Raw genomic sequence first — 15,458 nt, forward strand, 5'->3', positions numbered from 1 at the left:
GTTAGTCACACTGCGTGTTCAGCTGCAAACTTGGAATTTTAGAACCTAACTCCTTCAAGTCAGGGCTAAGTGACGTGGATGGAGCTACACCAGTGGGACGCAATTTCAGACCTGGCGCTGGGACGGCAGCTCTGAACACACCTTCCAACTGCCGTACACCCATTGTACTTGACATTCAACGTGCATATTCAAGCTGATGTGGTAAGCTGTGGAAAATTTGAGCTGTGGATCACAGAAGTTGAATTCAATTTCTTTTGAGATCATGCATGCTGCAAATGAAAACCACCATGCAAATCTAGGTGTCTTTATAGCATATGTTAAAAGAAATCCCACGAAGCCGCAGAGGAGTTCCCCGAGCAGGGCTGCAGAAGGGCTCACATTCCCATCATTTACATCAGCTGCTTCCAGCAGAGACCGACTGGTTTCTTTGGAGTTTTAAAAGCCCTCAGACACTGAAAAAGCAGAAACATCATTCAGCAACTGCCAATGTCTGCAATTGCTTCACCTGCTCGCCCTCCGCTGTGGACGTGCGGGTGGTGGTTTAATCCCCACGCAGACCTCTGCCCCCCCAGGGGTACGGATAACGCTACTGCACCAGACTGTGTACTAAACTCATCGAAAATAGTCTATCAAATCACAACAGTGTGATGCTTTATCTACATGGGAAGAGGTTATAGATGTGCTACCACCCTGAAGATCTTACTGTAAATACAAGCACATGGTTTTTGAAGAGACCAACGTGCTGCATCATGCTCTGCGCTTCCGGACGAGCTCCGCTCCCAGGCTGTGCAACGAATCCCTCTGGAAGCTACAACCCAGCTGGCACCTGCTCCCTCCCAGTTCCCCCAGCCTCCCTCCCTCCCTCCCACCAGTCCAGCAGCAGAGGGGTGCTCCCCCCGTCCAGGGCTCTGCCACCTCTGCCCCAGCGCTGCCCCGTCCCCGTGTCGAACCTCCCCAGGGAACTGCTGAACCGATGCCCACGGCTCAAATCACCTTCAGATCCTTCACAGACCTGACCAGGGAGCTGACCCGCTTCATGCTACATCAGATAAGCCTGAGGAAAAAAGCCTGTATTTAAAAATGTTAGGTATTTTGAATTTTTTTTAACTGATACAGAAAATGCTGCAGATAGGAGCTGTATTTTTATTCCCACTTGGACAGGATGAATGTGCTTTACATTTATCCGAGGGTGGAGATGCTTTTTGAATTGCACGAGCTCACAAGCAGCTCGTCTGATTCCCCGTGCTGGGGCCTGTCACGCGAGCGCAGCAGGATGTGCTGGCACGGGAAGGTGCTGGAGAAGCCAAATCGCTGGCGGTGGCGAGGCACGGGGCCGCGTGTCCCCACGTCCCCATCACAGCTCCTGGCTGCAGCAGCACCAGCCCGGCTCTCGGCGTCAGCGGGACAGCTTCCCACCAGAGGATGGCATATTGCACAAGCAATAGCACGCGGACGTGGCCGAGATAACCAGCTGGAGTGGTCTGACTGATGCAAATTAAGCATTCCAGCAGTACATTTGACAGGAAATATTTTTGTTTGCATTATGCCACCAATACTATATATAGAAAATTAAATTAAAAGAAATATATATCAAAAGACAGCATTTGGAAAACATCAGGCTAAGATTTGCGCTTGATAAGCTACAGCTTTACTTTACTTGTGCATGCGTGTATATACGTGGCATGTTGTGTTAATGAGTGAAAAAGTACAATAATGTTCTGAAAGCCAGAAGTCTAACAGGTACCAAATGGTCTTGGGGGTTAATGTAGAGACAAGACTGATCAGATAGATATAAACTATGGGATACAAGCTACGTGGTGGAGACCTGGACTCAAACCTTGGTTTCTTCTCAGAGGTGCAGATGGCTTTGGGGCACTGTGACCCCTATACCACAACACCCCAAACAGACAAAGGATATCCTAAAGATTTGTCTTTACTGCGTGGACAAGAATAGACACATCTTGACTATCACCCAGGAACAGCATATCCTGTCCTAAAAAAGGCTTAACAACAGCTCAAGAAGAGACATCCCCACCTGTCCTACATCCAACCTTCCTGCCCCTCCAGACCTTCCACCACCACCGATCAAAGCAAACCTCTTCTCGTGCCAGCGCGGTGGGACATTTCACGACTTCAGGCTTTGTAACCTCAGGGCTCCTCAAGGGCAGGGGATGCTGGTGGGCATCTTGCCATCAAGAAAACACTCAGTGCCACATTGGTTTGGACCTGAGTGCTGAGAACACGCTTTTTGCCCCACCAGCCTCTCAAATCACCTCCATGTACCAGCAGAAGACATTCTATTTCACCATGCCCTCTTTGGAAGACGAACACAGTATCAACATTCTCTTAGCTGGACTGTCAAAAACGTTTATGAATAATTTAAGACTGCCATTGACTAATTGCAAGCCATGTGCCAGATACTCATTAATTCCCGATACTGCTTGCTGAACCACGCCAAAATCCTCCCATTGCTGTTTATTTTACAACCCTCAGCAGCCAGCGGTCCCCAAGCACAAACCCAGGGGAAGACGCCGGAGCCCTGGGGAAATCTTCACCTCCTTTCAAAGAGTTGAAAAAATATGCCACTTCACAAGGAAAGGAGAATTGGAGAGAAGGAAGGCCGCACCAGAGCTTCAACATCTGGGGCAGAAATTAAAGGATAAGCCAACAGAAATGGCTCTGAAAAAGAGGATAACACGGTTCAGAAGTATTGGGTGAGGATGTGCACATTTTGGATGAACCCTATCAGCCACTTGACTTTAGTACTTGTGAAAATCAAAGTGTGACCCTTGAAAATTTGTCAAACACTTGCTGGGTTTTATATTCCTTTTTAATGAAACATTTTATAGAACTAAAGCAGCAGTACCCCAGAAATACCCAGAACTTCTGATAATATCTTAACATAAATTAAACCTGTACTTGCCTGGAAATCAGTGTGTGGAGTGGGACAGAACGAGGTCTGGCAGTCTTCATGCCAGTGTAAAAGTTGATGAAATACTGTGCAAACTTCTCTGGAGCCCAAGCAATAAATTAAAATCCCAAGCTGAAACATGGCCTACCATACCCATCCCGGCTCTTTTTTGTGGCTGAAAACTTCAATTAAATCAAACCAAAGCTGGTTGTATTATGTGCACAATTGAAAGAAAGCCATTGGGCTGAAAATGAGCAAAATCAGAGAAGGGCCCATCCTGCTTTACCACGTAGGTCACCCTCTGCCACACAAAGTGAATTTTTAGTTATTTCACTTGTTGAAGACTTTAAAATACCTGTTTAGAAATCATTTGTTTTACAGCCTCCTCTCTCTCCAAACAGGAATTTTTTCTCAGCTACATTGGCAATCAGCATCCACAGCTCATTGGTTGTTTCACATTTTTTTTCTAGATGTGCTTTGTTGCCATTGTAGTATCCCTGGTGGAAGACACATCTTGCTGCCCAAGGAAAGCCCTTTCAGGGCTACGCTGCGCAGCCTGGACATCGCCAGTACGTTGAGATACACCCAGGTGAGAAGCGCTTTAATGTTTATTACAATGAAATGTGGTTCTGAATAACACAGTATCAATCAGCATCTGCTGTGTCCTTTGGTAAGTCAGAACCCATAAATTAGCCAAATGTCTGCGTTTATTTCCTTTACTTGCTTTAGACTGCAACTTACATGTCATCTTACAACGTATACATCCATCGGGATGAAGCCAGTGCCTATTTTTCACAGACTGTGTGCCTAAAAAAGGCCAAACTATTTTTTAGCGTTTTTAAGAAGTGTGTGAAACTCTCTTACCCTAAAGGTGACAGTAACAAATTATTGTGAGGAAAAAACCCCAGAAAAATTATAAAGACAGTTTAAGGAAAACATGCTACTGCCATATTGCTTATATGGGTAAACAATGCATTGGTGGAGCCTGCGCCACCCTCTCCTCCACTCCAAACCTCGCCTAAACGCCACAGTTCTCCAGACCCTGCACCAGCGCTGCCATTCGCTTTTTGGAGAAAAAAAAATCATGACGCCAACAGTCGGGATGTTCTAATACCACATAATTTCGTGGCCATGTGGCTCCCGCTCCAAGGTACATCACAGCTATCATCTTGTACTTTGGGTTACAACAACCCTGAACAGCTTCAAATCCCGCCAGCTGAAAATAGTAAAGAGCAAAAATCGTGTTCCCCGCCCTATTAAAAACCTGCCACCGGTAGGAATACTTGTCATGCTCTCAGCCGTTGGGATTGCTAAATTACTCCCCTGGTTAAAATAACGGATTTAACAAAAAATGGCAGGGACGGTCTCCCACTGAGTTTCTCTGCAGTGGGATTCTTGAACACTGGGAACAAATCAGCGGGATGTAACGTGTGCCCCGACACAGGGCCAGGAACTGCTTCGCTGCTTCAGCCCAGTGCCAAGACTAGAGGTATTAAACCCAAATTTAGGATTTACAGTTGGAACAAAGAGCTGGTGATTATAACAGCCCAGATCGATGCAATTTCACAGTAATATCTGGAACATGTAGTATTTGAGGGGAACCCCCCTCTCCTCACATACTCAATGAAATGAAAATATTTCCAAATAGTGGTGGTTTGGTTTTTTCACATCCTCTTCTTCTTTTTAAACGTAGCATGGCATCTCAACTAGGATCAGAAACAAATTCAAAAAAATTGAAACACTGCTGCTATTCTCATGCAACCTTCACAAAAAAGGAAAAAAAAAAAGGAAGAAAGAAAGAAAATATTTAGTGCTACATGGTTTTAAAAAGTGTGTCTGGAAAACAATTTAATTCTGTTCCTACAATAAAGTTTAATGTTTTGGATGCAATCACTGCAAATTACGAAGCCTTGGCAAGCTGCTCCCTTCGAACATATGGAAATTTTGTCTGTCAAACTTTGCTTTCTTCACTTACTGCCTGCTAATACATTTTTATAACTGCCTCACCAGCCAATATGATTTCATTACAGACTGCGATCCAAAGCGACACAAACCCACTTTTTTCTTCCAGTTGGGGGCTCGTGTATTTGGTAGAAATCCCACCCAACGGGGCTGTAACAGGTCGTGTTTGCGGTGCTGAGTGAAAACCCAACATGCCACCCCCTGGCTCCCGATATCCTTACCCAAGGACAGTGGGCACTTGCTCAAAAACACCCCAGAGAAAAGAAAAGTTTACTCTACTGCCAACAAAACTCCCTCTCCCTGCATACAGGGGGGAACAAACTAGTCTCACGGCACAGCAACCACTGGAAAAAGTCCCAAATGAGCTTTCTCAGTCATTTATTCATCTGCGCAACGAGAACTGATGGGGATGAAGCGTTAACCCGGCGATCTGTGGCAGATGCAGGGCTGTCACGGTGATGGCTTGGGGATGCGGCCAAAGACCGTGCTCAGATTAAAAGGGGGATGGAAGTTGTAGGGTGGGCTGAAACCCCAAGGGCATGGGGTGAATCTAGCTGGAGTTGCTTGGAAATAAACAAAATGCTAAAATGTCAGCCCTGACTCTTCTTCTCATTCCTAACGTCTTTTTTGTGGAATTTGCCAGGAAGAACCACAAAAATTTCCCCTCTCAAAAGGCCTTTCAGAAGTCAAAGGGCTGCCTGAATACCGGCATTGTGAGCATCCGTACGAGGGACGCGTCGGGATGGTGGCTCCGTACACCGCGCCTGGCTCCTTCCCTGCTGGCACGCTGCGAAGCTGGGGCTGCAGCCCTTTGCTTTTTGTTCAAAAAATAGAAGAAAAACATAGCAGCCCATCGCCCATCAAAGCTTTTCATTTTTTAGAAACTATCAAAGTATTAGCCCTGCAGTGCTCAGAGACTGACAGAGGGCTAGCAGGGGAGCAGTCAGGGAGAGGAATTTGGGGATCTTTTGCAGGAACAGTCTTTTGTGATATAGGGCTGGATGTACAGGTTCAGTCCCAGGCTGTCCGTGGGCAGACACGCAGCCCAGCCCAGCACCCCGCATGTGGCCTCTGGGCTCAGGGAGGGCAGCACCCCCAGCAAGCGGAGGAGGTGGCCATCACCCCGCACCAGGGCGCAGAGCAGCTCTGGAAGGTGGCGTGGGGGACGTAATTCCACACCCTGGTTTTAACGTACAACTTGCCTATTTGTACTCGTGTTCCTGAAAAATGAGGCTGCTCAGACTACGGGCCATTCAGTGCTACAATTCCCCTACAATTCATCTTTACACCATGGCTACGTGCAGCCTGCATCTGGCAAACCAGACACTTCAGTGAGCCCAGAAAAGCAACCCCAGAACGTTACGCTGATGGCACTTCACTGATCTCGGAACAGCACGGCAGCATCTGGCCTCCTACCACCAGACAGAAGTACTTAGTTCATTCCTACATTTATTTTCTTTCCCCTTCAATTTGGCCATGCTACCAAGGACGCTGGAAATAAATAAAGGAGACTGGTTTGCATCCTCGTGGAGTGGCACTTCTTAATACCTGTACGTAAAACAGTCCCGCTCCAGGATTTTCACGAGGATGTGGACGAAGCAGCTGCAGTACAAGCTCCCACCCCTGCGAAACGCGAGCCCGAAGCCTCCGGCACACTCCTACCTCGCAGGTCCTGCTGCGTGCGGGCACCGGCCACGCTCTGCCGTGGCATCCGGAGGGAGGTCCGCAGGGGAGTGTGTCTCTGCTCGTCCAGGTAAGCGAGGTCTTCTAAGTGGGCTGAGCTGGTGGCTGCCATGAGAAAGCAAACAACTACATCACACCTGGCTTTCAGACCTTATACTCTGCTTATTTATTCATTTTTCTAAACAAAACACACAGAGTTGTAACTACATTGAGTCTACACAGCTACGACGAACCAAGTCTAATTTCCCCTAGCAAGGAGCATGGAAGTGTTTTGGTAACTTTTTCTCATCCCTCATTGGAATTTGCTCTGGTTTGATCTCCTGTTGATGTTCACAAATAAAAAAAAAAAAAAAGACACATGGAAAATGGAGAAATGGAGTCTCTTATATCTGACCTAAGTTCTCCCAGTCACAAAACTTACTCAACTGGGTGTGCGCAAAGCTTTACGAAGGCAGGCAGCATGTCCTACTACAGAAAAGACAACTCAATAGTGCATTTTATGCTGATGTCCCATAATCTCCTCTTCAATTATTTTAGAGCTCTTTGGTTAGGATATTAACACGTATCTGTTTATAAAACTAGAATTAGAGGCAGAAAAAGTAAACTTTCAACAGAACAGCAAAAATGCACAAGTAAATGAAAAAAATGTTACCTGAACCGAAGAAGATAACTTTACTATTCCAATGCTCACAGGAGAATTTAGTTTTCTTTACAATGCTAGATTAAACAGGCATAATTTATTGATCTCTGCTGAAGGTGCCATCGCTACATGAATAAGCGTGGTTGGAACACAAACCACAGCTCAAAACTTCACCTTTCTCGAAAACTGGCAGATAATACAGCGCAAGTTATTTTTTATTGCATTTTTCAACTGAAGCACACGGATCGCCCCTGCACGGGCCGAGCGCGCACCTCCAGAACACCGGGCTACTTCTGCGGGGCAGAGCCAGGGGCGGCGACCCCCGAGGCATCAGGGAAAACGCAGCACATCAGCACGAAGGGTACATCAGCCTGATGCTGACGGCGTTTCTCTCCAAACCCCACAGCCTCAAGCATCACCTCGCATGTGCTACTTCCTACCAAGATGTGACTTTTTCTGCAATCATTTCAGTGATCGGTTTTTAAGCCACACTGTTTCCAAGGCTGCCCGATGATTACAAATATTTTTAAAATCGAATTACACGATGGGTGCAACATTCGGTGGGAACTGCCTCCAGACCGTATCAGAGGGGAACGGCTAGAGGTAACGCTGGCCACAAAGGTGCATCGATCAGGTTTTTTTATTGGTGATGACTGGAAGACAGGAGAAAATGTGGTTCAACCAAAACAAATTCGGATCACTTGCATCTGAATGTACCCACTATTCTGCCACCCTGTCAGAACCCTTTTCAGCCAATTAAGTTACAGAATAGTAGAAAATGGAATGAAAACTCCACTGCATGAAATAATCTTCCCAATTATAAACAGAAAACTTAAAAATAGTCTTTGCAGGTCACCAGCTCTCTTCTTGTTCCATTTTCAAAATTCACATGAAACATTTACCGGTGCTCAATACTCTGTATCCGATATTGCTTTTTTTTTTTACTTTAGTTTTTGGTCAATTACCATAAGAAGACTATTATTTTAAATGGAACTAATTAATTAAAAGACTTTTTCAAAGACTGCCTGTGCAGCTGACAGTAATTCTTTGCTGGGAAATGGGTAAATATTTTGATACAGCTCTCTAGAGTAGCTCATGGCACTGGACTTTGCATCCTTCCCCCTTGCCACCCAACACAACATGTAACAATTCAAGAAAACTGAAAGGCAGAAAATTTCAAAACTAAAAGAAACATTTTTTTCATGCAATGCCTAATGACCACGTTAAAATCTTTACAAGATCTCGTTGCAATTGAAAACTAAGGATGATTCAGAGGCTCTAACAAGGGGTGGGGAGAAGCGGCTTAAATTTGACAGCAATTTTTAAGGCTGTTCTTCAAATTGCCTGGGAGGTTATAAGAAAAAAAGAGACAGAGAGAGGACAGAAGGTAAACAACAGGAGCGAGGAAAAAAGAGGAGATAACCCATCAAAGTCTGTTTTTAGAAGTCCTTCATGCTCTTCTACTCTTGTAAATGTGATTAGATGTTCGCTGTGAAGGAGCAGATGAGAGCTGAAATGCTGGAATCACAAAGACGTGGCTTTAGCGCGGACGCAAGTTATTTCCTGCGAGCACTAAACCCGCTGCAGCCTGCTCGCAGCGTCCAGCATCCCGCTTCAGTCTCACTTACACTGCGGAGGCACGGGCCAAGGAAACGTGCCGTTCGCATAAAACCGCACGCGATTTATGCCCACTCTCTGCAGCATAACCAAGCCAGAGGATCTGCCGTGGAAGAGCAGAAGTGACTGCAGCAACCACAGGCAGACCCGAAGCATCCTGGGGGGATCTAGTTCAGGCAGACAAACCACGGGCAGCGCTTGCCCGGGGACCGCGTCAGGCAGCTCAGCGCTTCCCACGTCAGCCTTCACCCTCCATCCGAGCCGGCCACGCCAGCGTCAGCTGGGTATGCCTATACGTTTGATGCACTCAACACACGGGGCTGCTGAATTTCTCATGAAAAGCAGGACCTTCACCGATAATCCATTCTTGTTAAATAAAAATCCATTTTCAACTTCAGTTGTTTGTCAGGCAACGAAATAAAAACCAGCCAGCCAGGACTGCCTAGCACTGGCTACTGTGAAAATCCACATCACAAACAGCCCAAATTGATCCTGGGAGGGTTCAGAAAGGGAATATTCGCCTCCCTTTAAAAAAAAAAAAAATCAACGTCTGAATGCTTTTCTTTTATATCTGTAAATGACACTGCAGTAAGCTTACACAGACCATTAAATTAGGATAAGGATTATCATCCTTTCCAGGCATATCTTCTACCCTTGAATGGGAGTTATTAATGCATTACACACAGAGCTCAGCAGTTTTGCTGCGCCAAGGCTTCGTCGCATACAATAAACAAACTTGCTGGCTGAAAGAACTACTGTTTCTTTGTGAAGACACCACACTTTTTCTTTACTGAATTCTGCTAAATATCCTCACAAATTCAGTTCAGGTTACCCTGCTGAAGCTGCTCCTGCTGTTCTGAAAAAGGAAAGAAAACAAAAGTCCCCATATTGGGCTTGCTGCACGGAGAGCTGAGTACCCACAGCAGAGCACGACTGTGCGTATGCTCCATCACTAAATATATATATGTATGTATATGTGACTGCGTGCATGTGTATATATATCTCTCTAAATATATCTATCAACTGCTGAAGGACAATATTTCCTCCCTCTAAATTCCATATTCAGTCCTGCTCCAGTCCCATTTTAATTCTATCAAGAACATGCAGAGCCATCAAGGATGACCAGAAACATTTATCTTGCTGGTAATTTCATTTCTTTATACAAGACCATTCAATGTAGCAACAAACTGAAAAAAGCTCATTTTTCCAATTTATATAACAACAGTTAAACCCCCAAATTATCTCCTCCCCAAGTAGTCATCAACAAAACCCTAAAATAATCTTTTTTTTTTTGAAAATTCACATTTGTCCTTGAATAGAAAATCAGTTGTACAATATGATTATTAGCAAATTTTTTTTTTGACTCATGTTCTCCAGGAAAACACCCTCACACAAGCCAATCTTGTGCACACCGAGGAAATATCGCACTACAAACATGCTGCATGCCCAAGAAGCAAGACCTGCAATACGCAATATAGAGCCTCCTGTTATTTGTACAGGATTTAAATGCCAAATTGTTATTCTTGAAACACAGATCATTTACCACACACAACCTGTACTGCCCAAACTGTATTTGTCTCCCAGAACATCTACGACTAGTTTTACTCAGCTGTTTCAAAAGGATCAACTAGTGGCAGCTCCACAACTAGCGTGCAGTTTTCTTAAATCAGTACTAATTGTGTTCATTGAAAACTTTGTGGGAAAAAACTTGATTGACTTGCTAGGAGAGTATGCTCAGGCTTTGAAGCCCAGTTTTCCAAACTCCATCAGCTGCTCTGATCGAGGATGGCATCTCCCACTTGACACATCGCTTTCTTTAAAATAGAGGCTTAAAACCAACATGGGTATGGTCTTTACTTTGCAATATTGGCTATTCTACTTTTTTCTTCTGAGAAGGCTGCTTCTAGGGGGGTTTTGTTGGTGGTCTTTTTTCTTCTCCTTTTTAAGTCCTCAAAACCCACATTTAGAATGGCTTCAGATGAACAGAATCCTGCGATATTTCATCTCTTACACAGAAGCCACAGTTAACAGATAAAGAGCCAAGTGCCTCTCACACATCAGACCGATCTTCTCCCTACCGCCTGCTTACGGGCTGCAAGATTTTCCTGCTTATGATGCAGGGAAAGTTTTTCAACACTAAGTCAAGATTTCTGGAGCCTCAATGATGGACAACTGGTCACTGCAGCTGCTAAAGCAGAGCCAGACCTTGGAGACCTCCTTAGAAAGTGGGTTCTAGACGGTGCCCACACCAGCTAGCAGCTAACAGAGGGTTAGCAATGTTGGGACTCCTGATGACTTCTGAGGAACGTAATTTTGCCAGCACTTGCTGACTTGTGTAATTAAAAAACTTTTCTAGTGCAAAGGGTTGAACAAGCTTTCAAAATCGCATTAATCTTCTAGGATGTGGATTTTGGTGAGAAGACAGGAATGATGCCCAAGAGGTGTTCTTCACATTCACCCAGTAATTGAGGTCTACAGAGAGACGGCAGTCAGACCTTTATTACAAAGCAAGGAAAGACCATCAACTCCCCTGGCTCGAAAACAGCAAACGGCAAAAGCACGACGATCCAGCTGTTCCAACGGCTGCTCGATGGCACCAATTACTGCCCAGCAACCAGAAAAGAGTTTCTGAAGCAAACAATGACTGAATATTTTTCGAGTCCCTACAACACACGTGCAGCCTCTTGGAAGAAGAATTGTTTCATTTCCTGGGCAGAACTGCAATCCTGCTGGCATTTTTTATTTTTCTTTTATTTATTTAAAGAGTTTGCATTTCAACCTCTGTCCCATCTGTGAATCGAGAAGCCAGCTGCAATCCCAGATGTTCTGTAGGGATGGACTTTGTGTGCTGCCAGGGAAGAGCACGACGATAGTCGGTGGCCTCATTTATTGTTGATCTGCAAGAAGTGAGGCATTATTCCTGAGCAGCCCAAAGCCAGGCTCTCTTCCCACCTTCATCATCATCATCATCATCTTCTACAGCCGCAACTGAGGAGACTCGTACATGATGAACTGCAGTGAGCTGCCAGATCCATGTCACATTTTGCCATGGATTATTTTTGCAATTGTCAGTACCACTATCCTGCCATTTCTCAGGCTGATGAACTGAGATTTATCTTCCTGATTTAGAACTGAGGAATAATTAAAGAGATCTATAAGGCCAGAGGAACTAGAAGTAATTTTTCCTGAGAATATGCTTCAGTACTTCAAAAATTATGCAAGATCAATTTATCTTAGAAAATATAATATTAAACTGTTGAAAGCTTCCCCTCAATTCTGAACCTTATCCTACATAATAAGACACAGTGACTGCAGATAAAACATAAGGGAGAAAAAAAGTACCTCCCCAAACCCAATATTTGCATACTGCAGATGCAAATCTCCCAAGGAAATGGCAAACAAATAGTGGAAGATAATTCAGTTTCAATGTAATATTTGAACAACAAACACAAACCAACCTGACTTGAAATTGGTATCTGGCAGCCCAGGGAGGGGGGTGGCCTTTGCAGACTGGGTCTTCAATGGATTCACCTTGCCATGACTGATGCAAGGATCAGACTGCGTTATTCAAGGTAAGATGCTCTCTGTGTACCCCAAATTCAGCTTCCTAAATATGCTTCAGATTTAAGGACATAACTTTTGGCTGGATATCTAGTCTAAGTTATCAAGAAACAGCCAAACACAAACAGACAATACTAAGTTTTGGGGCTTATCTGAAACACCTTCACTTCATCTCTCTCCTTGGAATAATTCATATGAAGAGTTGCATCTAATTCAGCATTTAACCATACCCCATAATGAAAACAAAAAAAAGAAGGTAGGTGCAAATTTTCGTTCTATTGCAACGCAGCTACCACCGCAGGGCTGGTGGAAAAGCACACGCTCTACAGCAGATCTCATTAGAGCTTCCTTTCCCCATGCTGCAGTGCGTTTCGTTTAACATCACATTCCTCTCTGTGCTATTTTTGTATCCATTCTCTTTCCCTCGGGCAGTTAAAGGTATTCTTAAAAAGCTTCTGCTCTGCTTCCTCCCGTGTGGTCTTCAACGGGTCTTACTGCGATTTCACATCTCTCAGGTTGGTCGCTCCAGACTGGATCACTGCTCTTGCCCGGTTTATGTGACCTTTCCCAGACTCTTCCAGGGAAACCATAGGATAGAGGAAAATATGAACACACCCCAACATTAAAAACCCCATTTTTGTGACCAGTTTCTTCCAATCACTTTCGTCACCTGCTCAAATACTGCTGCTCGACCTCCTATTTTTCTGACCTTAGGTGGAGAGAGATTTGCTCTTCTGGAAGTCACGCTTTTCAAGCCACCTTTTATAACCTTTCTTGTACTATTAGCTTGCGCTTTTGCCCTTGTGCGGTGCAGGCAGAGGTAGGCAGGTCTGCCAGACACTCAGATCTCTGCCAGAAACACCCTTAGGGGACCAGCTACTGGGATACGGGATGCTCCCCGAGACAACCACCGCGCACTATGTTCTCAGAAGGACATTATTTACAGGCATTTATGCAAATCACCTTCAAAGATACACTTTTCTAATGGATAAAGAATTTAAAGTTAATAACTAATAATCTATTTGTTGCTATTTTATATTCTCCATGAGCAAAAAGAGAGAAGCTGGTATTACGTAAGGGCATTAATTCTCTATTAACATTTAAACAGACCTTATAAACCATGCATGTGGTCTAAAACCCACAAGATTTCATGTTTCATTTCATGGGTAATGGAAATAGAATGAGACTTTCATTGTGTACACGAAACGTAAACTTTCCTAATCAATTTCTGTTCATTCAAAAATCCAAATGCCCAACTTTAATGCCAAGCGTCTTTTGACAATTAGTAGGAAAAATGTTGAAGTATATAAAATGAATTATCGTGCGTATTTGCCTGGGATGGGGTAGGAAGAAAACGCACTTGAAGCTTTCAGTTTCTGGGAACAATAAAACAGCAAAGCAAATGGATTCATATGGGACTGAACTGTAAAAGTGAATTTTAAAGAATTATTGGAAGACCCAGGATTATTTTTATAGGGTTTTTTCTTGGATCATAACCTCTCAAAAATTGCAGCCCTCTCTCATTTCAGAGCACACACCGTGTCTCCCAACAGGTAAAAAGGTCAGCACCACACAGAAGAAAAGACCACATTTTTATTTTTTTGTAATTTGGGTGGGTTTTTTTGAAAGAATTTTGCTACCAACTCCTGACTGGCTTCCTGAAACTGTCACCCAAATCACTGGAGAACAGGTAAATGCAACAAAAAAGGGAATTTAAATTGCTTTTTTGGTAATTCGTTGTTGCTATCAACACGATGGACGATTTCCAGATTAGCTTTGTACCCTTTGCCATGGCCATCACGACTGCTTCAGGCCAGCAACACAGCTTGTCTACACCTGGCTTTGTGCGTGTCAGTGAAATACAGAGCTTTTTCTAACACGGACACTTGTTACCTTGACTCCACTTCTTTCTTCCCTTCCATTTCCTGCCTTTTTTTCTTTTTTTTTTTTTTCTTCTTTTAAAGCTTCGAGATTTGGGGTTTCAGTTAGAACTGGTGATTACTGGGTTATGCTTTCTGAATGTCACACAGCAAGAAAAATTGCTGTTAACACTGGAAGAATGGAACGTTTCTTTGTACTGCAAAGGCTGTTTGGGAGAGGTAACACAGACCTCCCAACACTCCCTTATTGTGACTACGTAGGAAGGGAATTTCCTTAACTAAGAACAAAGAGAATTTTTCATTTGCTTTTTTGTGGGTGTCTCCCCCATTAAATTAATACAGTATAACATAACATTGGTTAAAAGAAAAAAGTGTATTAATGGATTCGAGTTATAACATTGAGGTTAACAGAAAATATAATCACTTCCTTGCGTGCAAATGATTTAAAATACCAGTTAATGTGACTGACTGCGGTTCTAATCTGATAATACTCTACATTTTAGATAGTCAGGGATGGAGTTCACCAAAATAGAGGGAACTTTTAAATAAGCGTTAGGTGTAAGGCTACCAGGACTAAACTTGATTGTTGCAACTCCTTCCCCAATAATATGATCATCACGTAAATGAAGCTGTCTCAGATCACTGAAGTCAGCAAGATTACAAGATTACTCCAATTTAGAGCCTCAAGAGGGGTTTAACAAAAGCAGCGTGACACCAAGGAAAGGCGGCTGCGCCCAAGTGGCAAAACTGGAGTTGCTGGGACCTCTTAAATGCAGTGAGTACAGGAATTTACCTCCAGCAAAACACTGCATTTTCCCCTTATTTTCATGTCCAATGTGGCTGAATAGTTATGCTAAAGCTTTTCAGAAAATTCAGCCATCTGACCTTTAAACAGAGGTGTAACTTTGGTAAAATTCTAAGCCACTCAACACATGACATCAGAAATCTTCGGTGAATCCAGGTAAATCTTCTCCAAGAGGCTATGAGAAACCAAGGCCGATATCCAACGAAGGGCTACCGTTCCTTGTGTTTAGCCGGGGTGGGATGCACTTCAGTTTCCAAGATGAAAGCTATACAACCGTTTCATTCCAGCTCGTTTTATGCAATTTAGCTGATGAGAAAATCTCAATTTCTCAGGCTGTGCTGTGGCAACTAGTGTTCTTCCAAGGATAAGAGGGATACATCGAAGGAACTACTTCTCTTT

General features: G+C 43.9%; 1 protein-coding gene across 20 annotated transcripts in view; it reads right to left on the bottom strand.

Moving 5' to 3' along the window:
• Nucleotides 1-15,458, bottom strand: part of TANC2 (tetratricopeptide repeat, ankyrin repeat and coiled-coil containing 2) — a 248,943-nt gene that overhangs the window by 69,925 nt on the left and 163,560 nt on the right. For all 20 annotated transcript variants that reach the window (XM_075775485.1, XM_075775496.1, XM_075775498.1 and 17 more), the window contains one exon: nucleotides 6,536-6,661. In XM_075775485.1, the coding sequence (XP_075631600.1) occupies nucleotides 6,536-6,661 (126 nt within the window). The remainder of the gene's footprint in view (nucleotides 1-6,535; nucleotides 6,662-15,458) is intronic.

The sequence above is a fragment of the Balearica regulorum genome, chromosome 24 (genome assembly GCF_011004875.1).
Source record: "Balearica regulorum gibbericeps isolate bBalReg1 chromosome 24, bBalReg1.pri, whole genome shotgun sequence".
In the NCBI taxonomy this organism is placed as follows: domain Eukaryota; kingdom Metazoa; phylum Chordata; class Aves; order Gruiformes; family Gruidae; genus Balearica; species Balearica regulorum.